The sequence below is a fragment of the Cucurbita pepo genome, chromosome 16 (genome assembly GCF_057944985.1).
Source record: "Cucurbita pepo subsp. pepo isolate OVF chromosome 16, ASM5794498v1, whole genome shotgun sequence".
NCBI lineage: Eukaryota > Viridiplantae > Streptophyta > Magnoliopsida > Cucurbitales > Cucurbitaceae > Cucurbita > Cucurbita pepo.
In genome coordinates this window covers 12,680,893-12,707,339 of record NC_141813.1, presented here as the reverse complement: position 1 = coordinate 12,707,339, position 26,447 = coordinate 12,680,893, and the positions used below count along the sequence as shown (strand labels likewise).

The following is a 26,447-nucleotide window of genomic DNA, read 5'->3' as shown; positions in this document are numbered from 1 at the left end:
CGAACCAAAACTGATAATATCTATTAGCAGTGAACTTGTAATGTTACAAATGGTATTTAAATGCAGACACCGAGCAATATGCCAACAAAAAAACGCTAGCCTCCAAAAAAGTGAATTATGAGATCCCACATCGGTTGAAGTGGAAAACACCTCTCTAATAATCGCATTTTTAAACCGTGAGACTAACGACGATACGTAACGAACCAAAACTGATAATATCTATTAGCAAGAATCTAATATAGCACCGGCGACTCTAAATAAAACAAATCTAAAGCCAGCAGATGAAAAAATTTATATACGACATTATTAGAACCATCAGCAACGTGTAGAATACAAATTATAAGTTAAATTTGATACCGTACTCCTTTGACTATAAGTGGTAGCATTCGCCCTTTGAGACAAATCCCTCCTGCAAAATTCTACACAGCTCCAACAAAAAAGGGAAAGGGATAGAGTAAAAGAAGAAAGAATATCACCCGCTCCTCTCTGCTTCCTATTTTCATGTCATTTCGTCACTGCTGCCATTGAGCTCTTGGAACACAGATTTTATCGCTTCGTATGTCGACCAGCAAATAGCAGCAGCCGGAGCGTGAAAGAGCATCCTCGGAACCCATCCCCTCATAAGCCCTCGATATCCGTCCTTCTTGAGTATTGTCCTAACGACGTCTTCTATCGACCCGCTTTTGAATCTATCGCAGCCACATACACCCTGGGGATCCACAAATGTGAATTTAAGGTTAGGCTATGAATCCAGCGGTAGTAGCAGGTAATTTAGCATGTAAAATTGAGCCTGCTTCTGCTCCATAAGCATCGTACAATCCTTAACACATTCCATTTTTATGCATACTTCAGTTGATCATGCATCCTCTACATGTTCATGAAGCATTCATATCATGCTGCCATATCAATATAACAAGAACTTAAATTATACAGTTCATACATTTCTTATCACTAAAAAACTAAAATAATCTATATCGTCTGTTCTCCTTTCAATTAACATGTAACCTGTAGCAGAGTTCACTATATTTGTAGTACTTTTCGATTTTTTCGTGACGAACAAAGTAGACAGGTACATCCTATAATATTCCAAGGAAAAGAAGAAATCCTTTTGGGGGTGCGAACGAAGCATGAATAGTTATCAAAACGTCTTAGATATAGGGATTAGAGAAGACCAGACTATCAAAAGACTCCACTTGTTCCATAAGAAAGGTGAACTGAAAGATTCCTGAGAGAGAGATAGCCAACCAAGCAGGGTCCATCAAAAGATAAACTAACATATACAAAATTGACAAATTCTTGGATGTTTAACAACAGAAGAAGGTGGTAGGTATGGACTAAACAAATTGAGATAATGATTGTTGTTTAATTCACAGAACACATAGTACACAGTCAATTTCTGTTCACAAAACCTTCACAGATTTATATAGACCGGTAAGACGATGATCTTGGGTTCGGAAATGGATTCTGCTATCCATCCCTGACTCTTCCTTGTTCAGAATAATTTGATATTCAGATAATTATTATATAATAAATAGGAGAACTCTGGAAAAAGAGTTTAAAGAAAAAGGGTAATGGCATATTTTTCCTCCCCCATTCCCTGTCAACAATTATCGACCCTCAGTTACTCTCTGGACCTTCAACGCTATTCTTTCGAACCATGTTAGCTGATATAATTTTAACTTTTAGTTATGAACTTTTTCTGGCATTTTCCCGTCCCTTTCGGGGTCTCAGGTTGTAACAGTCCAAGTCCACCGCAAGCATATTGTCCTCTTTGGACTTTCACTTTCGGGCTTCTCCTCAATGTTTTTAAAACGCGTCTCCTAGGGAGAGATTTCAACACCCTTATAAGGAATGTTTCGTTGCAATTACATCATGTTTTTTCTTCTCTTGCCTTTGTCCCCTAAGAACATAACCATTCTTAGCTTTAGAATGTTGTTAGGTAGAGCTTCCGGAATAAGAGCAAAAGTATTCTAATTACAAGCACTTCTCTTTTCAAAATTCGCACCTGCCCCTTGTGCAGACATTGGAGACACCAAAGTTTTTCCTTAATAAGTTCACTTGCAGATTTGAACCAGCAATCTTGGGTAGGTGTTAAGAGATTGCGAGCCTCAGCCAATGAGGCCTCCACTTAGGGGTCTCTAATTATAAGCACTGGTAAAAAAAATGCTTAATGACAGAACATTTTGATGCTAGGTACTAGTACTTATCGCTTCTCGGCCAATCACTCAAAGAACCTTGGCCCAACAAGTGCTTTGGAAATTTAAATTTTCAAGTAGAAAGTTCTTTTGGCATGACAAAAGCACCCCAAAAAATGACCTTAATCTACCTCTAAAAATACATTCTATTGCCGCTAACAAATATTGTCAAACTTCTCCTCAAGATTTTTAAAACGCGTATGATAGGAAGAAGTTTCCACACCCTTGTAAAGAATGCTTTGTTCTCCTCTCCAATCGATGTGGATCTCACAATCCACCCCTTCGAGGCCCAAAGTCCACGCTGGCACTCGTTCCCTTCTCTAATCAATGTGGGACCCCAATCCACCCCCTTAAGGACCCAGCAGCCTTGCTGGCACACCGCCTCATGTCCACCCCCTTCGGGACTTAAGCTCCTTGCTGGCACATCGCCCCGTGTCTGACTTTGATGCCATTTGTAATAGCTTAAGCTCACCGCTAGTAGATATTGTCTCTTTAGGCTTTCCCTATAAACACTGCTAGGGGAGGTTCTCACACCCTTATAAATTATGCTTCGTTTTCCTCCCAACCATGGGGATCTACACTTATGGCTAAAATCTTCCGGCAAGGAATCTGGACAAAATTTGCAGAGTCTACGACCAAACTATTAAATGGGGTACCTGACATTGTAGTTGAGTCTTAACCACATCAAGCGGCGTTGTAACAAATGCAGCTGAGGCTCCAGCAGCAGCTCCTGCCGTCGCATGAACGATCCACTGTTCATTATTTACAATCTCTGGCGAAACCTCCAGCAAACCTCTCTTTGCAGCTTCATAAGTAGCAAAATGCACAGCAGTAAATGGAGCATTCATTAACACTGTAGTTCTATATGATGCGTAAAATGCTTTAAACCCCTCGTCTCTGAGGACCCTTGTGACACAATCCAAAACCCCCTTGTAGGGACTATTACTCAGCTGCAGCCTCTGTTTAACCATATCCATCGGTGTAAAAACAGCGTCACTCGCCACCGTTGCACAGACGCCAGAAGCAGCGTGGGCAACAGAATTATTAGGATCCCCACCAGAGAAAAACTTCTTACAATCCTCGTAGACTGTAAAATACACAGCATGTGCAGGTCCAGCTCCAAGACCCATAGCACCAATACCACGATAAAAACCAGCAGGTCCCTCTGTCTTCAAAATTGACCGAAGCGCTTGTCGAACTCCAACAGATTTAATTGGACAAGAACCAAGGGCTTGCATATGGGTCTTGACTGTATCAACCGGAAACATAGCCATATGCTCAACAGACCCAGCGATTGAACCAGCAATCATGAACTGCCAGAACCGAAGACCATCATGAGCTGAGACCAGAATCTCGGGATGGAAATCTGGAGGCGACGGTACCGGGCGAAAATCCGGACTCTTCAACTTAGCCGAGGCTTCGGTCGCCTCGGTGGCCATTGAATACGAACCCCAAGTTGAAAATTTGCAGAAAATTCTTAAAACAACCGAGTTGCTAACATGGAAATCGACTTAACTACAACAAACATAAGGTAATTCAAACTTTCCAGCGAGAGAACAATCAGTTCGGAGTATAGTCATAAACCAATCCAATTTCCAACAAAATGGGAGATCGATTGAACCCTATCTTCATCCAAACGGCCAATTGGGCAAACGAAACGGCGAAACTGAATTTCTGGGACTGCTAAATTGGTCGAGCGAAGGTGAAGACGAAGAAGAAGAAAACGAAATCAGTAGATAATTTTGGCGGTAGCATTGGCGGGTCATTAGGATTCTAGAAATTAGGGCTTTGTATATTTTGACAGAAACGAATTGATAATTTTACTGTCTCATTCCTAACTTTTGACGTCGCGCGCTTTCTTCAATTGGGCCCTTAGGCCCATTATCCCGCCATCGAGGCCCACTATCTTAAAATTGGGCCTTTAGGTTCACCCATCAAGGCCCATTTACACAATGAGCCTAAACGGTAATTGACATGATATATAAAAATATATACCGCTTAAAATTTTCTCAATTAAATACGAAAAAAATGCTATTAAATTAATATTTAATTGGAGAATTAATGAAATTTATATATAATTTTTTAATGTAAATATTTTTTACGAGTTCACTCGGGTCATTTTCATAAATACGAAAGAGTTTTGGGTCGAGCAAGCGGTTTAAAGTTTTATTTTATACCTATATTATACATATTTTAAATTTAATTAATAAAGTATATTTTAACATTTGTTCTATCTGTAAGTATAGAAATTTTATAAAAAATAATTTAATGTATAGAAAGTTAATTTGAAAATGTAACAAAAATTAGGGGTCAGGAATTTAATTCTCAAAATATTTGGGTTGAGTTTGCAATTTTTTTAAAGTTGATGGTTTGATTTATTAATTAATAAAAAAAATCCTAAAATTCTCCAAAAAAATAAAAAATAAAAAATAAAAAATAAAAATCTGTTCACTTTTAAAAACCCATCAAAAACCCTTTTCCCTCTCCGACATTCTACATTTCTCTGTCTCTCTCTCTCTCTTCAGTAATGCCTCCGAATCTTTGCCTCATTTTCTTCTTCTTCTTCATTAATCTCTCCGCCCTAAGCTTTTCTCCGGCCTCAGCCGTCGGATTCAACTGGGGCACGGCGGCGTCCCACCCTCTTCCCCCGGTCAAGGTTGTGGACCTCTTGAACTCCAACAACATCACCAAAATCAAGCTTCTCGATCCCAATCCCCTCGTTCTTCAGGCCTTATCTGGCTCCAATGTTCAAGTCACCGTCGGCATTCCCAATCTCATGCTCAAAATCTTAAACTCTTCCAGAAAAGCTGCCGAAAGTTGGGTTCATGATAATGTCACTAGGTATCTCTCCGGCGGCGCAGGCGGTGTTCGAATCGAGTACGGTTTTTAACTCTATCTCTTGCTCTTGATCATCTGGTTCATTCTGATTTAGGTTTCTTCGAAGTTTGAGCATGTAGATTTGTTTCATTCTGATGAATTTATTCCGTATTGAGCATTAGCTCGAATGGCTATTAACAACGCTTCGATTGAAGACTGAATTTATTACGAACAGTGTTCGTGTCTGTTTGTTTAATTTTCTCCTACAATTTATATGTCCTATTTCAAAGGTTGCACAATCAATGACGGTAGATATCGGCAATAGACTAATAGCTTAGGAAATTAATGGCTACCAAACCGAAGTACATAATTTTGGCCCATGTTCATGATGGGAAGAACAAGTCTTCTATATCTCCAATTCAATTCAGCGAGAGATCTTGAACTAAGAAATAAATTCTTAACCCTAAATTTAGAAAGAGTGTCTCGAGCAATTTCAATAATGTTGTTGATGTTCCCTGTGTAATTAATGCTAATATTCATAATTTCACATGCTGGGGGGTGGGTGGGAGTTTTCTTCTGGTTATACTCTGTTTTGTGGTGGGTGCGTCGCTAAATTAGACAATGTATTCCACGCCATTTTTCTAGTGAGATGCCAGGAAATGGACTGTCCAGCCCCCAAAAATGGCTTGTTGCTTGTTCTAGTGAAATGCCAGGAAATGGACATACCACGCCATTTTTCTAGTGAGATGGAGTTTGAGGGTACATTTTTGGGGGCTTGTTGCTTGTTCGGAGAGAGGAAATACCGACTGTTTCCCATTTTTTTCCTCTCTCAGAAGGTTTTTAGGACACAGTTTGTGAGGTCTCACAATAGTTGGAGACGGAAATGAAGCATTCCTTATAAGGGTGTAGAAACCTCTCTCTAGAAGATGTGTTTTAAGGAGAAGCCCAAGAAGGAAAGCCCAAAGAGAAATATCTACTAGCGGTGAGGTCCCACATCGGTTGGAGAGAAAAACGAAACATAGGGTGTAAAAACCTCTCCCTAGTAAATGCGTTTTAAAACGGTGAGGTTGACATTGATACGTAACGGGCCAAAGTGGACAATATCTACTAGCAGTGAGCTTGGGTAGTTACAAATGATATCATAACCAAGTAAAGTATTGGGCAGTGTGCCAACGAGGACGCTAGCCCCCAAGGGGGTGGATTGTGAGATCTCACATTAGTTGGAGAGAAAAACGAAGCATTACTTATAAGGGCGTGCAAACCTCTCCCTAGGAGACGCATTTTAAAACCTTGAGGGGAAGAGGAAGAGGGAAATCCCAAAGAGGACAATACAATTCTTGAGTTATTGAGTTAGTTATTGAGTTAGTTCTTGAGTTAGTTCTTGAGTTATTATTGTTGTCATGAATGTCAAACGTTACCCTCTCACTTTTGAGGTTAGAGCAACCAATTGCTTGCTTTTTTTAGATTGATTGAGCTAACATCTTATTGACCTTCTAGCAATCGGTCAGTTCTACTCAGCTAAGTGATAACTAAGAAATTTTTGGATAAATTTAGGTCTTAGATTGGTGATCAATATCATATCAGCAAATGATTTCTGTCTCTCTCTAAAGCTACGAAGCTCCAAACTTTTTAATATCCTTTCGATTGGAATGTGTATCATTTTCTCTCTTGTGCTTGCTATGATGTTTGCAGATACATAGCAGTTGGAGATGAACCATTTCTTCAAACTTATGGGGATCAGTATCATCCGTATGTCATGGGAGCAGTCGCCAACATCCAGGGAGCTATAGCCAAAGTAAACTTGGAGAGTAGGATAAAAGTTGTAGTCCCGTGCAGTTACGACGCGTTTATGTCTGAATCTGGCCTTCCTTCGAAGGGACACTTTCGACCTGAATTGAACAAAACAATGATCCAGCTCCTAACATTTCTTACCACGCACAGATCACCTTTCTTTGCAACCATTTCTCCATACTTAAGTCTGCGTCAAAACAAGAATATTTCTCTCGACTTTACCCTCTTCAAGGAAACAGCACGCCCCCATAACGATAGCCGTAGAACTTACAAAAACACCTTTGAATTAAGCTATGATACCTTAGTTGCAGCTTTATCGAAGATCGGGTTTTCGATGGTTGATATAGTTGTGGCACAGATTGGGTGGCCTACTGATGGAGCAGGGAATGCTAACTCATCAACAGCTGAAACGTTTATGAAAGGCTTGATGGATTTCATCCACAGCAAATCAGGAACCCCCCTACGACCTCGTCGTCCACCACTCGAGACTTATATCTTAAGCCTATTAGACGAAGATCAGAGAAATATATCCACTGGGCCATTTGAGAGACACTGGGGAGTGTTCACTTTTGATGGTCAAGCTAAGTACCACCTAAACTTCGGTCAGGGCACAAAAAGCCTTGTGAACGCCCAAAATGTTGAGTACCTCTCCCCCAAATGGTGTGTTCTCAACAACAACAAAGATTTATCTAATGCAAGTGCCAGTGCTTTAGAGGCATGTTCGGTCGCTGACTGTACTGCGCTCGTTCCGGGCGCATCTTGCTCTGATATTGTTTGGCCTGGTAATATTTCTTATGCATTCAATAGCTACTATCAGCAGAATGATCAAAGAGCAGACAGTTGTGACTTCGGAGGGTTGGCCCTTATCACAACGGTCGATCCATCGAACAGTAACTGCAGATTTCCTGTTCAAATTCGAACTTCGAATTCTCATTCACTTGATGCTTCCTCTCTTCTGAAGACAATATCATTATCAGCACTCTTTTGGCTATCTCAACTGGTTTAACTCCAATAGACCAATGTGACTTTCCTGTACGCTGTATCACAGGTTCGAGATCTAAGAAACGAGTCGTTTTCCAGGATCAACCATTATCTTCAAATGAGGAGACGGCTCTCTACCTCCAGATTTCATGGTATGCTTCCTTTCTCCATTTTGGTTCCGATTCAAGTCGGGAAAAGTAAGTATATTTTCCATGTATATCTAGAACATGATGCTAACTTTGTCTAATGCTTTTTGAGGTTAGAGAATCTCGCATGAACTGAAGAACCCTCTGGCTATAATTGTCTAACAAGAACACAGATTCCCATTTACCTTATCACATGGCCCCAATTTTCTCTGCTCTCACTATATATAATTGACAAGATTTTGTTCAGATCATTAGCCATTGGATCTAGGAATTCAACTATCAGTTAGTTCAAACAACTCAATTTCTAGGTTTCTGCTAGAAACTGCTTCTCTATTCCAGCTATTATCGCTCTAAACAAAAAATCAAATAATTATCAAACGTATGAACTGGCCATGTGGTTTTGTAAGTCTTTCGAAGCTACACGGTCTTGATTGTCGAGTTTTTTCTTCTCCCTAGAATGTATTGTTTGAAATTTGAAACATGTTCTAATACGTAAGCATGTTAATATTTTATTAACAAACCCGTTTGTATGTTCGTTTTAGAAGTGTAGAGCTTCAAAAAGACGATTTCAATGTCTTTTATGTGGCTCAACTCAAATCGAAAAAAATGTGATTGATTAAGTTAATATTTTTTACGCTCTAAGCGTGTTCTTTCATTCCTATTTTCCTAGGTGTTCATTAGTCAAGCTCATGCTTTCAATGAGTTTCTTATTTTCTTGCTTTATTTGCTTCGTTTTTATTCGATCTTATATATGAGATTACTTGATAATGTTCTTACCTAAATAAGAACAGAGAAACCAAATTACATTCTTCTTCTTTCTATTTCATGAAAACCTATTGATTTAATCCACAAGAAATCAAGCTGAGTTAGTGAAATTTGATGCATAAAAGAAGATTATTGTGTAGTAGTATTAATGGAAGCCAGTTCATCGCCATGCGCCTCCTGCAAATTGCTACGGCGGCGCTGCACAAAGGACTGCATTTTTGCCCCATATTTCCCTCCCAATGACCCTCTCAAGTTCGCCATTGTTCATAAGATCTTCGGCGCCAGCAACGTCAGCAAAATGTTGCAGGTCTGGCTCGAACTTCTAACATTTTTAGTTTTTAACCGTATGATTGCTTATTCATATTGTAAATGGTGTATTAATCTTATTTAGAAGGTCTCAATTGATCAGAGAGCGGACACTGTGAGTAGTATAGTATATGAAGCAAATGCTAGAATGCGAGATCCCGTGTATGGATGTGTAGGAATAATCTCATTTCTGCAAAATGAAGTGTCCCAATTGGAAATGCAACTAGCAGAAGTACAGGCGGAGATCTTAAGCTTTCAAATGCAACAACCTGTGGCTCCAATGACATTCCCGATGACCCAAATGGATCAGAGTTACATGTTTGAACATTCAAGTAATTAAGTTTGATCACTCGTGAGTACTCAAAGCTCAAGTGAGTAACGATCGTTCTTTTTACCTTGTGATCGGCTAGATAGGAGTGAAAATGGAGATTATATTCTCCCTAAGCTCCAACCCTACTCCACTTTATATATATATATATATGGAAAAAAAAAATTGGAAAAAAATAAATTCAACAATAAAAATTTGAAAAACATGTGAAAGGCTCGTCGTATGCACTTTTTTATTTTTATTTTTATTTTTATTATATATAATTGCCAAAAATAAATAATCAGATTAAATCATAAAGAGGTGGAAATCTGGTTGAGAAATGCATCAATATTGGCATCGGAAGAACCATCTTCCGCCGCCGCTCGACGGCAACTCTCTCGGAATTTCATCACATTTTTCCTCATCGCCCTTCCTTCAACGCTCTCTGAGTTCATAAATCTCGTAACAAACTCAGCAATCTCCACTTTCGTCACCAAATTCCTACCCCCAACTGCTTCAAATCGGACCCCAATTTTCCAGTCCTCCACAATCTTCTTACTGTTCGGAACTTGGTCGCAGAATATCGGCCATGTCAGCATCGGAACGCCGGCGAAAACCCCTTCCAGAGTCGAGTTCCATCCGCCGTGAGTCCAAAACCCCCCGACGGCGCTGTGGCACAGAACCCTCAATTGCTCGCACCATTCAACCACCATCCCAGCTTCCTCATCCACGCCTTTCAACCGACCGTCGTCCCGACGCGCCACCCATAAAAACCGGACGCCGCTGGCTTTCACGCCAGCGACGATCTCGTCCATTTGGGCACTCGAAACTGAAAGAAAGCTCCCCTGCGAAACGTACAGAACAGAGCCTTCTGATTGGGAGTCTAGCCACCGGAGATAGTTGTTTGTGCCGCCGCCGCCGCCGCCGTTTGGGGCCGAGCTTCCAAGCTCGAAATATGGTGTACAGGGCCCGACCGTGTAAACTGGGAAGGGAAATTTCTGTTTCAAAACATCGATTACAGAGGATTCGAGCTCGTAAACAGAGGTGGAGATGAGAAATTGGGCTTTGTCAATAGAACGCGCCGCTTCTAATGTTAAATCGATGACTTTCCGGCCATCGCCGGAGAAGAAAGTGGGAAGATCGGCAAGACGAGTCTCGGAAACTCCGGGAATGTAATCGACAATCTCTCCACCACGCTCTAAGTAACAAAAAAACAACACATTTTTTGTCAAAAAAAAAAATTAAATAAATTAAAAAAAAATAATAAAATAATAAAATAAATAATAATAATAATAAAATAAATGTGCCTATAGATTATGTTCAAAACTGGACATTGAGAATTGAGATAGATTATGTTCAGACATTGAGAATTGAGAGTTAGGTGTAGTCCCTCACTCAAGTGTCGATCAAATGGTGTATTTTGTTCGAGGGCTCCAGAGAAAATAGTCGAGCCACGATTAAGAGAAGGCTATTTGAGAGCTATATAAGCTTTAGTGGAGACTCTATACTATAGTTTGTTTGACGAGAGAATTGTTGGGAAGCTGAAATTTTATGCTTAAAGGGGAGAATATCATGGTATGATGGAGAGTCGTGATTTCTACTGGATAAAAGAGTCGAATCACGATTAAGGGAATGCTATTTGAGGGCTATATAGGCCTTAGTGTAGACTCTATAGTATACTTTGTTGGACGATTGAGATTTTATGCTTAAAAGTGGAGAATATCATGTTATGGTGGAGAGTCGTGATTTTTAACAATAACAAATTCAATAAGGAGAAAATTTTGGAGTACCTGAGAGGTCAGCTGGGAAATGGCCATTTTCCTTCAAAAGGTCGAAATGGTAATATATGGAGAGAACTGTAGCCGACATGGGCCAGAATGAAGCCACCGGAATATTGAGGCGGTTACCCAACCGGACCGCCCACGTAAGGAAACAATCGGCGACGATGACCACCGGCGGCGGGTGGAGGTGGGTGAGTAGATTCTGAACGGGAGCCTCCATTACGGTGTTGACTGATCGGAAGAAACCGGGGAAGTCGTCGGCGCGGCCGAGCTCAGAGGGGATAACGTTCGGGAAAGTAAGGAATTGGATGTTTTGGGGTTTGGGAACGGCGGCGAGGAAGGTGCGCCACTCGTCGGTGACGATGAAGGAGATGAGAACGCCGGGATTTTTGAGAGAGAGGAGCTTGCAGAGGTTCATGAGGGCGTTGATATGGCCTCTGCCAGGGTAGGGTACGGCGGCGAGGTGGGTGAGCCGCCGTGTTGAAGAAGTGGTCGGAGCCATTTTCAGGGAACCAAAATGGAAGTGTGGAATGTGGAGGAAGAAAAAGGGTCGGTCGGATAAGGATAACGGTAACGGTGCCTAAATATTACATTTACCCAACAACCGTAAAAATAGTTCTGTAAATACCGCGGTGAAAATTGATAGGTAAAAATATTAGGTAACAATTGTATGAATTTCATAAATTCGAACACGTGTTGAGCTGCGTCGAGACATTTTAACTTCTTTTAATTTAGGCCTGAAGTGGGCCCATCCGGCCCAAAAAAGGCCCAACTCCACGACGGGGACTGCCGTTGATGCTGACATATGATTAGAAAAATCAAGTTCGGCTGGGGCCCAATTTGCAACCGACCGCATTGGAATATGCCCCCCCTTCTCTCCCCATGATCGCCCTCCACCGACGGCCATGATTTCGCCATGGGAATAACATTAAGCGAAAAATGTGGACCATGTTTCAGACACGACATCCCCACATGGTTTTTCTTGGTCCAGTTTTTATTTTTAATATTTAATTAAATTCTAATCTTTTTTTTATTATTTATAATTTTATCAGTTTATTTTTAAATTTTTTTAAATTTATCAAATAGATAGAAAATTAAAAATTAAAAAATAAAAATTTTAATAAAAATAAAGTTACTTTTAATCTAAACTTTTATTACTTTAAACACTAAACCTTTTAATTTTAACCCTAATCAATTTTACTGGACTTTTAAATTTTTACCCTACTCACTTTGATATTTATGATTAATTATAGGGCTTTTTTCTTTTTTTTCTTTTTTTTATATATGTATATTTTATTCGTGATTGGGTCTATAGGTGGTAATTATTTTGGTAATTTCACATGCTTTTGGTTGTCTTTACCCTTTTCATTACTTTATAGCTAAAATTCGAGTAGTTATATACCACATTTAAAAATTATAGGAAAATGACGGGTTTGGGAGGGGCGACAACATAGTTCATCGGAAGCAAAGAATAGTTTAGTTCGTTAAAGATGTAGCAATGACGATATCAAACTTGTCGAGAGATGGGGATGGAAAGGTGTAAGATTCCACATCAGTTGGAGACGGGGAACGAAACATTCTTTATAAAACTGTGGAAACTCTTATTTGATAAATGTTTTTAAACTTGAAAGTAAGTTGAAAGGTAAAGCCTAAAGAGAACAATATCGGTTAACATGAGCTTAAATTTTTTTTATTAAGGTTAAGGGACCGGGCGTGACCTAACCGAAAGAAATCTATTGAAATAATTTTATAAATTTTTTAAAATAAATAATTATAGGGTTGTTATTGCAATATAATTAAAAAGCATGACCATACGTCTCACATGGTATTGGCTACTTGACTTAAAATATCGGCTCCAATAAGAGAAGGCCACGTGGAGAAAATTGACCAATTCGACACAGGCAAACAATCAATTTCCTAAGGTCCCACGTGGCTTCCATAGACATCATCACGTTCACAATGATACACATCACCATCAGTCCATCATGATGATCCCCCGCCGTCACATCAGATCGGAGGTGCACCATCAACCTCCATGGACTTCATGTACACTGGATTATCGCTCTCACATATTTAATGCTCGACCGCCCATAACAATACCACTCTCGAGACTGTACAACAATCTAATGCAATCTTCTCTTCCCTTTTACCCATTTTTCACGCTCTGAACTTCAAATAAAAAAACTCTCCGATTCACAAATCTGCCGGAGTTTTTCATCGTGTTCTTCTCCATGTAGTTGTAGTGAACGGACTCTGGTACGGCGGAGCCATGGCGACGGCATTGGAGTGCTGGTCGAGTAGGGCTAGTACTGATGAGGATTTGGTGGAGCAGGTGCTGATGAGGACGCAGGATAGATCGGAAGGCTCCAAGCCGGAGAGTTCGTTGGCCGTCGGAGAGAAGGAGTCGTCGGCGATGCAGAAACGGTTGCAGAGATTTAGTCGGAACGTGTCGGAGGCGGTAGCGTCGCTTAAAAACTCCTTGAATCTGGACTCTGTTCGCGATCCCTCGCCTACGAAAACCGACGGGTCTAAGAAGGCTGTCTGGGGGAGTGTTGTGCGGAATCTTACTCAGCTTTATCCTGGCAGTCAGTTGCCGGAAAAGCTCGTCTCCAATATTCGCAAGCATTACGATTCATTGCCTCTTAGGTATGGACTCTGATTAGTAATGTGTTGTTGTAAGTTTAAATTCGTGTTAACTGCAGAGATGGATTGAAAAAGAACGATATATACTATCGCGAACTGATTGGAGCTAGTCTAATAACTGAGCGTCTTAATGGACGATAGATCAGATATCTGTTTCGTAAACATTTTCTAATCCTCTTAATTCTGTATTTTATTATCTGTTGTTTTTCTATTATGAACAGTTATGCTCAGGCGGGGTTTGAGATGAAAGATGTCTTTCTCCACATCAAATTGATAGAGCAGGCATCTGTTTATGATCACCCTGCCATCTTATTTCAAGAAGTGACGAATCATGACGTTCAAAAACCTACAATAAAGCTCACGTTTGCTTGCAACTCTTCAGTTTCATGGTCAGCGATGTCTGGAGCGTTGGAGAGCGCTGGCATTCGCTGTGAGAAAATACAGATTTTTGAGAAGAAGAAATTTAGTCTTGGAGTCATCCTTTTTGTAAATCTAGATGCTCAGGAGAAACTCTTCAAATCCAAGGTTGAAAATGCTCTTAAATTGGCTATTAAGAAGCCAAAAACTAATACAGTGAAGCTCCCATTTGGATTTTGTGGATGCCAAGAAGGTAACACTGGGGGGAAAGATCTGAGAGAAATCGAGGAGGATGCTGTTGATCAAAATTGCAGAAGTGGTTTTGAGAACACGAATTTGAACGAAAATTTACAGATTGAAATGCCATTATCGACTTCGTCCTTTACTGTAGCTGTCGATGAATGGCAAACAGTCCAATCTGGTGGACATGAATTGGGTAAATGGCTGCTAAGCTCTGAGAATCTTGAATTCACCGATCAGATTGGACCCAACTCGTTCAAGGGAGTCTACAAGGGCAGAAGAGTTGCTATAGAGAAGATTAAAGGGTGTGAAAAGGGAGTTTCTTACAAGTTTGAGCTCCGAAAGGACTTGTTGGAGCTGATGACATGTGGGCACAAGAACATTCTGATGTTCTATGGTGTTTGTATTGATGAAAATCATGGCCTGTGTGTGGTAACCAAACTAATGGAGGGCGGATCAGTCCATGAATTGATGCTGAAAAACAAAAGGCTTCATATGAAAGAAATAACCAGGATTGCTGTTGATGTTGTAGAAGGGATCAAATTCATAAATGACCACGGTGTTGCTTATCGTGATCTTAACACACAGAGAATTTTGTTAGATAAGAACGGCAATGCTTGTTTGGGAGACATGGGCATACTCACTGCATGCCGAAATTTAGGCGAGGCAATGGAATACGAGACCGATGGGTATCGATGGCTAGCTCCCGAGGTCCGTTCACTATAACTCTGATTGCACCTGGTATTATCTAAAGCTAGTTTCAACTATAGTATGCATTGAAAAGAACCAAACACATGTCTCTTTGTTTTTAGCTGAATAGCTCAATATCTACTCGTTTTTTTTTTAATGAATTTATTTCTCTTTGGATTCATTACCCTAAACCGCATGGGATGAGTCCCTTTCCAATTAAAGAGACTTTATGTCACTTTCTCCATGTTGGTCCAGTGTGTATAGCATACCGTCATTTTCGAAAATGCTTTACCCATCAGTATATATATTTGTCTAGGACCTCTCATTTTCTTTAGACCATTAAGATTAGATTTCACTGCACCATCTGTTTGGCCGAAACTTTGAATTGTTGCCACTTTGTGGAGCCCGCCATCTTAAAGCACCGCTCCTTTCTTCCAAGAAATTTGAAATTCCTTTAGATGTCATCTCCAATTGTCATTACTATCATTTAGAGTAATGACAGAGACAGGTTTTATTGAATTCTATTTGTTGCTCTATCTGGCTTGGCACAGATTATTGCTGGTGACCCGGAGAGTGTTAACGAGACATGGATGAGCAATGCATACAGCTTTGGAATGGTAATATGGGAGATGGTGACTGGCGAGGCAGCATATGGCGCATACTCGCCAGTGCAGGCGGCAGTTGGTATAGCTGCTTGTGGTCTAAGACCTGATGTTCCAAAGGACTGCCCGTCCACCCTGAAAGCTCTGATGATCAGGTGCTGGAACAATTGCCCATCGAAGCGCCCACAATTCTCCGAAATTTTATCAATGCTGCTGGACTCCAACAATAACAATCATAAATGAAGTAAGTATCTTCCTCTTAATCTAAATTAATTCAAAATGTCTACTCAAGTTATTGTAAAGGGTTCCTTATGCTCTGCCTTCAACGTAGATGTGAGAAGTTTGTGTTGTTAGGATATTAATCCCTCTACTTCTCATAAAGAAAAAAAAAAAAAAAAAAACCAATATCACCATAGGAAGACCAACCCTCTTACTCAGTTACCACCACCCTGAAAGCAGGAAGATGACAAAGAAAGATCTTGAGAGAAAGTTCATATCTGTATTGTATGAGATGGAGAATGGATTCTTAAGAGATAATTTAATGTATGACTGAATCAGATTCTGTGTAGCTAGCCATCTATGAAGGGGTAGAGATAGGGAAAGAAATGATATTTACAGAGATTCCAAATGTTAAATCACTGTCAGAATAGGTTAATGTAAATTTAATCTTATATGATATGGTTTTATGTGGCAAATCTGTAGCAACGAAGAAAGGGTAGTCTGATTTCTCCTAGTTCTTACCTTTATGCTTTAAAACCATATGAGAGAGCACACAAGTTACTTTTGTTGCTTGCTTCTTCTATTTCTAACATGTTAATATGAATATTTGTATGCCAACTTTATTGAATTTATGAGGAAGAAAAAGAACAGGGCAGGTTATGACTTACGATCGATTCATGGTTCGTTCATTTTGTGTTTGACGGGTGGCATATCAACATGATCTCCATGAGTCAAATTACCAACAAGGACTTAGGGCATAAGTGTTGATGTGACCCGTGTTTCAAGTCACTCCAAAACATGTTGCCATGATCTATGCAATTCCCTTGATGGTATTATGACCCGTGTGTCAAAGTCATGCCAAAATATATTGACATGATCTCGATGACACCTTTGCTGATAAATCAAATTTAATAGGTATGAAAATCACATTTAAAACCGTCTTTTACATTGATTTTTATTTGACAAAAATGATTTTAATAAATTTTAAATGAGCTGGAAGCATGTTAGTTGGATTTATTATGGTTGATTGTCTACCTAAGAAATGCTTGATGTTACTCGTATTAAAATTACTCTTTGGTTAGTTGAATGTCTTTTATTATCTTGGTTGACTTTAATCGGTTTGGTTCATTTTTTTGGAAACCTCAATTTTTTAGGCCGTTAATACATGCATACAGACATAATTTAAAATTAAAAATAAAAAACAAAATGGCATTGAATTAGTGCCTGCATTTATGATTTATGTGTCGTGCTATTTTCTATTTTAAAATATAATTTAAAAGTTTTTTTTTAAATTTTTTTTTTGAATGTTTTCTTATTATGTTGTTGTTTATTTATTCCATTTACATTAAATTAGAAACTGTGTGCAGTCATTTATAGGCACGTCGTTTCGGTAAGCATTAAATAGCACACGTGAAAACAAAGATTCATTTTCTGTTTTCTGTTTTATTTATTTTAAAAACAATATAAAAAATAAAAATTAATATCATAAGTTTCGTTCATTTATAGATTTCTAATCTTTAAAGATGTGATTTTTTTTTAACTTCGTTTATTTTAACAAATGTATATATATATATATTTTTTTTTAATTTTAAGTTAAATATCTTTTTACATTGACTTACAAATAAATCTATTTTTTCTCTTAATTATCTCACTATAACGAGAGCCCACGTTTTTTGTGAAACAAAATATTTTGATTCTTGTCCCTCTATAGAGGTCCGACACGTTATAAGCACCAATATTAGCTAGAATCTCCAACAATTAATCGCGATTTTAAGCTTTTACCTTAGAAAATTCTCTAAATTTGACTAACTATATAATTGTCAATGTAATTGTGGTTGAACGTATCTTGACTTCGTATGTCATAAGCTCGAATCCATATTCTTAAAAAATAAAATGTCCAATAGCAACTTGTAATAGAATAATATTTTGACATCCATTTAGTTAAGTATAATAATTAAAAAAATGAAGTAAAAATAAATAAATAAATAAAGGAAAATAAAGGGCAGATGTAGCGAGAGTAGCGTGTTCCTTACCGTACCGAAGCATTTCTGTTTTTCCTCTTTTTCTCCCGCAATGGAGAGAGGAATAAACAGCATCTGTCCCCAATCTTCCCGAGGCCCCAAACCCTAGAGATCGATAAACCATGTCCCTGCAAAAAACCATATTTGCCCTTCTTCTCTTCCATATATGAACCCTTTTCACCTTCCATTTCCTCTCCAAGAAACCTCTGGATTCCACCTCAATTCCAAGAGCTTTAACCGTCTTCATCGCCACTGCGCCACATCCCCCATTTCCCCCTTCAGATTCCTTCCTTCATCTTCGTTTACGCTCCTAATCGGTACGTTTCCTTCTCCCTTTTTCTCTTAATTAATCTCCTTTTCTCTCTCTTTTTTGTTTTTGTTTTTGTTTTTGTTTCGTTGTTCCTTTGCACTTTCAAATCTGTGCCCATTTCCTGGATCATGTGGCCTGAGCTAGGGTTTATCGGTCTTCCTCCGATCGGTGATCTTTTAGTGTTTCGAGAGGTTTATGGCGGAGTTCTTGATGAATTATTTCTGGGTTTTGTTGTATTGCTTGTTTTCTTCATCATGCTGAGGTCTTTTGGGGTTTTCAGCAGCCTACTGCACTTTATGCTTCCCAGGAAGAGAGCTGGTGAAGAAGGTGTGGCTGTAGAAGAAAAAACTGATAACAGCAGCAGCAGTAACAACAACAACAACAACAGCAACAACAGCGTTCGCAACGAGGGTGCGTCTCTGATCAAGAAGCAGCGGATCGATTCCGACTCCAACGCCAACAGTAAGGTAGCTGCCGTTGCCACCGGTGCTAACAACATCGTGTACGACGGTGCATCGTTGATCATGGCCTCGGCTAATTCTAATCCGCCGGATATTGATGAGGATCTGCATAGCCGACAACTTGCTGTGTATGGCCGCGAAACCATGCGGAAGCTTTTTGCGTCCAATGTCCTCATTTCGGGGATGCAAGGTCTTGGCGCTGAGATTGGTAAATACTGACGGAACTCCTTTTTTTTGCTAATTTTGCCTATACTGATCCGCTCCCTTGCATGTTTAGGATCTGGTACCTGTGTCTTTTTGTTTTTGGCCATGCTAGATGTTCATTAATAACTAACGAGCATCTGACGGTCGACCTTTTTGGCTTAAAATGTCAACTCCTATATATATGTGTGTGTGTATATATGTTTACATTGAAGCGAATTCTCTTGGTCTTTCATTTAAGCTGATTGTGCTTTCAGTTTTTGCTTGATCTTGTGATCTTATTTGGATTTGATTTGCGAGGAGATTATCTTCATGCTTGCTTACTTTTGGCTCTTAATGTTTAGTTCTTAAGTTTTCTATTTTAATGATGATTTATTGCGTCTCTTCCTGCAGCAAAGAATGTTATCCTTGCTGGGGTGAAGTCTGTGACCTTGCATGACGAAGGTATAGTGGAGTTATGGGATCTGTCTAGTAATTTTGTGTTCTCAGAGAGTGATATTGGCAAAAATAGAGCACTTGCCTCTGCTCAGAAGTTGCAAGATCTCAACAATTCTGTCATTGTACACACCTTGATGACTAAGTTAGTGAAAGAACAACTTTCCGAATTTGAGGTATTCTATCTTTATGCATATTTTCTACTCATTTCTTTAAGGAGTGGTTAGACTCATCATATACTACATGTGTTCCTAAAAAAACGCATCCATTGGAATTGGAAGCCTAGCTTTTTAAAACCGTTTGATACATTATATGCGAAATAAGAAGTTTAGTGTCAAGGCCTACACTTCACTTCCAAATGTTCATATTTCTCTATTATTTTGTCTGGAATTTTGTATAGAACTGTAGAAGTTATGGTCATCTAATTTGAGAATCCCACATGACCTTCTGATGAAGGTCAACTGGTATTCTCCTCACTTTATTTGTTTATAATTGTGAGCTTATGTCTTAGATTCTTGTGTCATGTATCATTTTTATGTTATAACCTTAGTAGACTGTTTCTTTATATTAGCCTACTGAGCACAAGATCCATGGTAGATCATCTCCAAAGTTACCATTTGAAATGGTGATGATACCTTCCCATACTCCTGAACTGCATCCTGATGTCAAAGTTCAATTTGATTTTAGAGATCCCACCAAAATTTTCAGTGCACAAAAATGATCCAATGAGAGAGCCTTTTGTTTTCTTGTGACTATTACACCAATTTGGTCGGAATGAGCATTTTGGATGCATATTTTTGTAAGTGTTGAAGCCTCAATTAGAGAACTCTAAACGACCACTGTTAACTCTTTTAGGGAGTTGCATTCTTCAAAGTGCCAGTGGTACAATGGCAATACCTTTTTTAAAAAGCCCCAACATTTTCGCGATATCATACTTGAGAAGGTTTCTAGACTTCTTAAAGAATTCAATAGAGAAACTCTTGGGCTCCATAGCCTTACTATTCCGCTCCTTTGGACTCCAAAATTTCCTACTAAGTGGAGGTGTGTTGGAGGAGTCTCCCTTGATTCAGAAGTAAGATGATGTTGCATAGTGTCACATTTTGTGATATGCTTCGAAGTAAGATGATGTTGCATAGTGTCACAACCATACTATGAAGAGAGTAGGTTGTGACCCTCACGTTGAGACAAGCAAGGTGGCGACTCTCAAGAGGCTCTCATTCGGCCACGCAAGGACCAATATAGAAGAATGCCATGATGCGATCGAGGAGGACGGTGCATCATTCAACACACCATATATGTGTGTATTGAAGAGGTAAAGACATAAGCAAGATAGGAACAATGAGTGGACATCAACATCACAGATAGGCTTGTTGAAGGGGGTTGGGTAGGGCCTCGGGCCTTAACCTTGGAAGTCGGGGTTCTGGAGGAAATTTGGGCATGCGATTCTAGAGTCAAATTTGTCCATAGGAAATATGATAAGCCCATCAAATTTGGTATCAATCGAACATTGGACGGATGCTCCACGACACTGTATGTTCGTTCACTAAAATCATGTTTACACCGCCAGTTTGGAAATGCCTCAAATTGTACTATAGGGGAAAGCATCGTGTCAGCTCTCCACCACCCCTAGGCCCTGTGACCTATGCGAGTGTTTCGAGATGAGTGTCTCAGACGGCTTCCTTTGAAATGGGTTTTTCAATGGCATTTTTCAGGCGGCTTCCTTTGAAATGCGTTTTTCAAGGACATTTTTCAGGCGGCATGGGTGTGCCAGTATTGTGTCCCTGCCCGAGTATCGGAGGTTGGATTTTGCACCTGTCGCTATTCCGTATGATATCTGTAAATTACATGGCATGGGCACGGGAGGGCCAATGCCTCGATAAGAACCTAGATGGATGGATGTTTGGAATGTCTTGAGATTATGATCGACACGTGGGCCTATTCTCGATGGCATGACCGAGTGAGTTAGGATGGCCGACGACACCCTGTGACTTGAAATGACATCAAGATATATGGGGCCATGTTGTTGGGAACCAAGATGACAAAATGAGATGCGGTGTTGCATTGAGAGACCTTGGCTCCGAGTAGAGGCAAGTCAGTTATGTCGCAGATGATTGAACATCGCCCAGGAAGCGTGTGTGGCCGAACAAGCTTGGATTTTGCACGATCGATGTTCGATTGGTGAAGACAAACCTCGCCTAAGGTCTGATGAAACCACAAAGCTGGACGAAATAAAAATATGGGGCTTGAGTTTCCCTTAAGGTTGGTCGTGAGCGTGTCAAGATCATGATGCTGCACGGTTGAAAAAGTACAACCGGGACACCTAACCTCTGGATATCAAAGGCCAAATTCCTGCATTTATGGAAATTGCCATTTAATTGTAGTACTTGACTTTGAGAACATGTTGAAGGTGAACAGGGATGGGGGGTTGATTATTTGAGAAGTTTCAAATGAGTGACGTTTATTAGATTGCTCAAGGAAGGTTGGTTTGAGACGGATATTGGAGAGGTTTTGATCTCAGGCTATGTTGAAGAGCGAGATATTGACAGTGATTTTTTCCGGGTGGTGGTTGGTTACGATTTTTGACCTTCAGGGTCCGCTCTAGACAAAATGACCCACTCTGAAATGCTCCTGTGTTCTTGAAGGCATTGAGGTGTACCTAGATTGTTCAAAAGGTGTTCTGTTCACAAAGCGATTCACTGATTTCCATTTTCTGCTCTTACTGGTGAGGGTGTTAGACATAAGCTCCGAGCATGAGTGCGTTCAGATCTAGACACTTGTACCTGAAGGTTACAAAATATTAATGAAGTCTATGCCAAGTGCTGCTTAAGATTGTACATATATTTAAATATAAACAGTATCAACTGAGTTCCATTACAGGAAATTGTTCCTGATTGATTATATCGGATTGATAAATTTCAGCCAAATGACAATATTATCTTTCTACCGCTCTTCCTCAGCTTCCTTCTCTCAGAAGACCTCACCCTTGAGTTTTACTAAATGTTAAGAGTTGGGGACTTGGGAGACGATGTACAAATTTCATTCACTGTTCACTCCTAGACCTAAAAGTACTGAAATTCAAAACATACTGTTTCTTATTGAAGAGAAAAAATAGAAATTCCATACTAAAAATGTGGATTGGAGCTCATCAAACTACGAGGAAAACAGCTCATAAGCTCTTTCTTATTATCTGAAAATGTTAAATGAAAGAAGGTTCTTTGGGATAATTTTATTAGAGTCTCTCATTTCGTAGTTCTTTTGAGGCTATAGTTAATGTGGTTGTTTGTGGCTCTTTTCCATACCTATAGCTACTCTTCTCCTCTTGAATTTATAAGGCCTTTTGTAATCTTGCCCTTGGAGTTCCCCCTTTCAATATCATACTAGGAACGAAATTCTTTATTATTAAAAAGAAAAAGGAAAGGAAAACTGAAAATTTAAACAAAAAATGCAGTTTTGAGATGATAAAATCACCATAAATTTTTTTTTTATCAAATTTTCAACTGGTTGCAAATTCATAGAAAGGATCATGACTTCTGGTAGTTAAAAAATATAATACATGGAGTTAACATCAATTATATGTGCTTATTTTTCATGTATATGAGTTCCATGCACATGATGTAGCTTTTCTGTGGATGCAGGTTGTTGTTTTCACTGATACTGGCCTTGACAAGGCTATGGAATTCAATGACTTCTGTCATAACCACCAGCCTCCTATTGCATTTATCAAGACTGAAGTTAGAGGGCTCTTTGGTTCGGTATTTTGTGACTTTGGTCCTGAGTTCACTGTTTATGATGTGTATGGAGAGGACCCACACACTGGCATAATTGCGTCCATTAGCAATGACAATCCTGCACTCGTTTCCTGTGTTGATGATGAGAGGCTTGAGTTTCAGGATGGAGATCTTGTGGTGTTTTCTGAAGTTCATGGTATGACAGAGCTGAATGATGGGAAGCCGAGAAGGATTAAAAATTGCAGGGCCTATTCATTTACTCTTGAGGAGGATACTACAAACTTCGGTAGCTATGAGAAAGGTGGCATTGTCACACAGGTGAAAGAGCCCAAGATGTTGAACTTCAAGCCATTAAGAGAAGCAATCAACGATCCTGGTGACTTCCTTCTCAGTGATTTCTCCAAGTTCGATCGTCCTCCTCTCCTACACTTGGCATTCCTGGCCTTGGATAAATTCGTGACTGAGTTGGGTCGCCTACCAGTTGCTGGTTCTGAGGAGGATGCTCAGAAGCTGATTTCTGTTGCCAGTAATGTTAACGAGAGTCTAGGAGACGGGAGAGTCGAAGATATTAATCCCAAGCTTTTGAGACATTTTGCATTTGGTGCCAAGGCAGTACTGAATCCGATGGCTGCCATGTTTGGTGGTATTGTAGCTCAAGAGGTTCTCAAAGCGTGCTCTGGAAAGTTCCATCCACTTGTCCAGGTTAGTAGATTACTTATGTTTTGAGTCTGATAAATATGCCTTAACGACCTTCGTGTTGCAACGCCTTTGACCTTTTTGTTCAATGAAGTATATACAAGTTTGCATCTCTCTCTGCTTATATGAATTAGATCATAATCTATGGGAACAGTGAAGTTGTTGCAATAACTCTCCCTGCATGCTGGTATTGTCATCTGGTTACTATTTCTTGCATCGTTATGGTATTTTCTTTCCGATATGCAGTTCTTCTATTTCGACTCGTTGGAGTCTCTTCCCACAGAGTCATTGGAAGCCAGTGATTTTAGACCCTTGAATAGTCGTTATGATGCACAGATTTCTGTGTTTGGGTCTAAACTCCAGAAGAAACTGGAAAATGCCAAAGTCTTTATGGTTGGATCTGGTGCTCTAGGTTGTGAGTTCTTGAAGAACCTTGCACTTATGGGAGTTTCATGTAGCAACGAAGGGAAGCTAACGATTACGGATGATGATGTAATTGAAAAAAGCAACCTTAGTCGGCAGTTCCTTTTCCGTGACTGGAACATTGGGCAGGCGAAATCTACTGTTGCTGCTTCTGCTGCTGTTGCAATTAATAAGCACCTCAACATCGAAGCTTTGCAGAATCGTGTTAGTCCCGAGACTGAAAACGTGTTCGATGATAGCTTTTGGGAGAATTTGAATGTCGTGGTTAACGCACTAGACAATGTAAATGCAAGGCTCTATGTCGATCAAAGGTGCTTATACTTCCAGAAACCACTTTTAGAATCTGGAACTCTTGGTGCTAAATGCAATACTCAAATGGTCATTCCTCACCTGACTGAAAACTATGGGGCATCAAGAGACCCCCCTGAGAAACAAGCGCCCATGTGCACTGTGCATTCGTTTCCACATAATATCGACCACTGTTTGACATGGGCTCGATCCGAGTTTGAGGGCTTGCTTGAGAAGACTCCTACTGATGTGAACGCTTATCTATCAAATCCCAGTGAATACACTTCTGCAATGATGAATGCTGGTGATGCTCAGTCTAGGGACACTTTAGAGCGCATTCTCGAGTGTCTTGATAGAGAAAGATGCGAGACGTTTGAAGACTGCATCACGTGGGCTCGCTTGAAGTACTGTTCTTCATATTCTCAACTCTCATCTGTCTCCATTTAACTTTTGATTTTCAGTTGTTTAATGTTATTGATTCCTGTTGTGATATTATAACTTCGACAGGTTTGAAGATTATTTTTCGAACCGTGTAAAGCAGTTGATATACACATTTCCTGAAGATGCTGTAACTAGCAATGGGGCACCATTCTGGTCTGCCCCAAAGAGATTTCCCCATCCACTCCAGTTTTCAACTGCCGATCAAAGCTACCTTCATTTTGTTTTGGCGGCGGCTATACTAAGAGCAGAATCATATGCCATCCCGATTCCTGACTGGGTTAAGAACCCCACGAAATTGGCCGATGCAGTTGACCGAGTTATGGTACCAGATTTTATGCCCAAAAAGGATGCCAAGATTGTGACTGATGAGAAGGCTACCAGTCTCTCTACAGCATCGGTTGACGATGCGGCCGTTATCCACGACCTGGTGAACAAATTGGAGGATACACGCAGGAAGCTACCAGAGGGATTCAGGATGAAACCGATCCAGTTTGAGAAGGTCGTTCGTTAGAGGATTTATTGATATTGTTATGTGTGATAAAAAATATTTCTGGAGATCTTAGAATCAATGGTGTAAATCTAACTAGCTTAGTTTGGATGGTGCAGGATGATGATTCGAATTTCCATATGGATCTCATAGCTGGGCTGGCTAACATGAGAGCGAGGAATTACAGCATTCCTGAAGTAGACAAGTTGAAAGCCAAGTTCATTGCTGGAAGGATCATCCCCGCCATTGCTACCTCTACTGCAATGGCTACAGGTCTCGTCTGCCTCGAACTGTACAAAGTTCTAGATGGCGGTCACAAGGTGGAGGATTACCGCAACACGTTTGCAAACCTTGCGTTGCCTCTGTTCTCCATGGCCGAGCCAGTCCCGCCCAAGGTCATTAAGCACCGGGACATGAGCTGGACTGTCTGGGACAGATGGATCATCAAAGACAACCCTACACTCAGACAACTTATTGAATGGTTGAAGAACAAGGGATTGAATGCCTACAGCATCTCGTGCGGTAGCTGTCTCCTGTACAATAGTATGTTCCCTCGACACAGAGATCGAATGGACAAGAAGGTAGTTGATTTAGTTCGAGATGTTGCCAAGGTGGAACTGCCTCCATACCGTCGACATTTGGATGTTGTCGTAGCATGTGAGGATGACGAGGATAATGATATTGACATCCCTCTGGTGTCGGTTTACTTCCGTTAGGTTCTCTTCTTCGCGGGATCGTTCTTCGACTTTGATCAGACATTGTTTTACAGTCTTTTAAAAGTGTTTAGTACTCCAGAGCTCCGAGAGTATTCAAATATTAAATGGGCGGACACAGGTCACGTATTCATATAAGAACTTGGAAGGAACTTTGATTTGTGCAAAATATAATATACCCTTAACGTATGGGTTTGGTTGGAGTTAAATCTCCACCAATCTCACTGGCTTTGGGATGTTTGTGGTTCCTCGCACAAGGTTAAGTTCATAGTGCTTTTTCTCTGCTTTACAACACCTTTTCCTCCCTTTCCTCATGGTTGCAATGATATTAACATCCTCATTTCTCGCTTGTTTAAGAGTTCTGATTGGCCTTTACGTCAAAGTCTAATTATTGTGAATTAAA

At 40.0% G+C, this 26,447-nt stretch overlaps 6 protein-coding genes across 10 annotated transcripts; 4 read left to right on the top strand and 2 right to left on the bottom strand.

Moving 5' to 3' along the window:
* Window positions 1–282: 282 nt before the first annotated feature.
* On the bottom strand, window positions 283–3,996 carry LOC111777560 (Mitochondrial substrate carrier family protein). The gene is made up of 2 exons (XM_023657215.2): window positions 2,852–3,996; window positions 283–709 (listed from the first exon to the last, which is right to left on the bottom strand). Exons 1-2 carry the CDS (start codon window positions 3,632–3,634, stop codon window positions 500–502), a joined length of 993 nt encoding a protein of 330 aa, XP_023512983.1. The 5' UTR covers window positions 3,635–3,996; the 3' UTR covers window positions 283–499.
* A 687-nt stretch (window positions 3,997–4,683) lies between these two features.
* On the top strand, window positions 4,684–8,119 carry LOC111777558 (O-Glycosyl hydrolases family 17 protein). Its single transcript, XM_023657213.2, has 2 exons — window positions 4,684–5,072; window positions 6,705–8,119. The coding sequence occupies exons 1-2, from the start codon at window positions 4,723–4,725 to the stop codon at window positions 7,807–7,809; spliced, it is 1,455 nt and encodes a 484-aa protein (XP_023512981.2). The 5' UTR covers window positions 4,684–4,722; the 3' UTR covers window positions 7,810–8,119.
* LOC111777563 (LOB domain-containing protein 12) lies at window positions 7,796–9,398 on the top strand. 3 transcript variants are annotated; one of them, XM_023657221.2, is made up of 3 exons: window positions 7,796–7,936; window positions 8,836–9,002; window positions 9,087–9,398. In XM_023657221.2, exons 1-3 carry the CDS (start codon window positions 7,903–7,905, stop codon window positions 9,339–9,341), a joined length of 456 nt encoding a protein of 151 aa, XP_023512989.2. In that variant the 5' UTR covers window positions 7,796–7,902; the 3' UTR covers window positions 9,342–9,398. The 3 variants fall into 3 exon arrangements, with proteins under 3 accessions (XP_023512989.2, XP_086974663.1, XP_086974664.1); XM_087118537.1 differs by having other exon boundaries at window positions 8,821–9,002; XM_087118538.1 differs by having other exon boundaries at window positions 7,799–7,936; window positions 8,824–9,002.
* Window positions 9,399–9,534: 136 nt separating this feature from the next.
* Window positions 9,535–11,760, bottom strand: LOC111777559 (UDP-glycosyltransferase 87A1). The gene is made up of 2 exons (XM_023657214.2): window positions 11,099–11,760; window positions 9,535–10,506 (listed from the first exon to the last, which is right to left on the bottom strand). Exons 1-2 carry the CDS (start codon window positions 11,589–11,591, stop codon window positions 9,620–9,622), a joined length of 1,380 nt encoding a protein of 459 aa, XP_023512982.2. The 5' UTR covers window positions 11,592–11,760; the 3' UTR covers window positions 9,535–9,619.
* A 1,436-nt stretch (window positions 11,761–13,196) lies between these two features.
* On the top strand, window positions 13,197–16,507 carry LOC111777556 (Protein kinase superfamily protein). Its single transcript, XM_023657210.2, has 3 exons — window positions 13,197–13,735; window positions 13,954–15,040; window positions 15,571–16,507. The coding sequence occupies exons 1-3, from the start codon at window positions 13,359–13,361 to the stop codon at window positions 15,862–15,864; spliced, it is 1,758 nt and encodes a 585-aa protein (XP_023512978.2). The 5' UTR covers window positions 13,197–13,358; the 3' UTR covers window positions 15,865–16,507.
* Window positions 16,508–17,930: 1,423 nt separating this feature from the next.
* On the top strand, window positions 17,931–26,336 carry LOC111777555 (ubiquitin-activating enzyme E1 1). 3 transcript variants are annotated; one of them, XM_023657209.2, is made up of 7 exons: window positions 17,931–18,178; window positions 18,479–18,840; window positions 19,227–19,444; window positions 22,904–23,698; window positions 23,939–24,807; window positions 24,911–25,343; window positions 25,451–26,336. In XM_023657209.2, the coding sequence occupies exons 2-7, from the start codon at window positions 18,696–18,698 to the stop codon at window positions 26,045–26,047; spliced, it is 3,057 nt and encodes a 1,018-aa protein (XP_023512977.2). In that variant the 5' UTR covers window positions 17,931–18,178; window positions 18,479–18,695; the 3' UTR covers window positions 26,048–26,336. The 3 variants fall into 3 exon arrangements, with proteins under 3 accessions (XP_023512977.2, XP_023512976.2, XP_023512974.2); XM_023657208.2 differs by having other exon boundaries at window positions 18,455–18,840; XM_023657206.2 differs by having other exon boundaries at window positions 18,452–18,840.
* Window positions 26,337–26,447: the final 111 nt, after the last annotated feature.

Coding starts and splice junctions, on each gene's coding strand:
- LOC111777556 (XM_023657210.2), top strand. CDS start 13,359: ATGGCGACGGCATTGGAGTGCTGGTCGAGTAGGGCTAGTACTGATGAG. Junction 13,736..13,953: donor TACGATTCATTGCCTCTTAG/GTATGGACTCTG, acceptor TATTATGAACAG/TTATGCTCAGGCGGGGTTTG. Junction 15,041..15,570: donor ATCGATGGCTAGCTCCCGAG/GTCCGTTCACTA, acceptor GGCTTGGCACAG/ATTATTGCTGGTGACCCGGA.
- LOC111777555 (XM_023657208.2), top strand. CDS start 18,468: ATGCTTCCCAGGAAGAGAGCTGGTGAAGAAGGTGTGGCTGTAGAAGAA. Junction 18,841..19,226: donor AGGTCTTGGCGCTGAGATTG/GTAAATACTGAC, acceptor CTCTTCCTGCAG/CAAAGAATGTTATCCTTGCT. Junction 23,699..23,938: donor AGTTCCATCCACTTGTCCAG/GTTAGTAGATTA, acceptor TCCGATATGCAG/TTCTTCTATTTCGACTCGTT.
- LOC111777563 (XM_087118537.1), top strand. CDS start 7,903: ATGAGGAGACGGCTCTCTACCTCCAGATTTCATG. Junction 7,937..8,820: donor CTCTACCTCCAGATTTCATG/GTATGCTTCCTT, acceptor GATGCATAAAAG/AAGATTATTGTGTAGTAGTA. Junction 9,003..9,086: donor ACGTCAGCAAAATGTTGCAG/GTCTGGCTCGAA, acceptor AATCTTATTTAG/AAGGTCTCAATTGATCAGAG.
- LOC111777560 (XM_023657215.2), bottom strand. CDS start 3,634: ATGGCCACCGAGGCGACCGAAGCCTCGGCTAAGTTGAAGAGTCCGGAT. Junction 710..2,851: donor AGACTCAACTACAATGTCAG/GTACCCCATTTA, acceptor GTGGATCCCCAG/GGTGTATGTGGCTGCGATAG.
- LOC111777558 (XM_023657213.2), top strand. CDS start 4,723: ATGCCTCCGAATCTTTGCCTCATTTTCTTCTTCTTCTTCATTAATCTC. Junction 5,073..6,704: donor GCAGGCGGTGTTCGAATCGA/GTACGGTTTTTA, acceptor TGATGTTTGCAG/ATACATAGCAGTTGGAGATG.
- LOC111777559 (XM_023657214.2), bottom strand. CDS start 11,591: ATGGCTCCGACCACTTCTTCAACACGGCGGCTCACCCACCTCGCCGCC. Junction 10,507..11,098: donor TTTCCCAGCTGACCTCTCAG/GTACTCCAAAAT, acceptor TTTGTTACTTAG/AGCGTGGTGGAGAGATTGTC.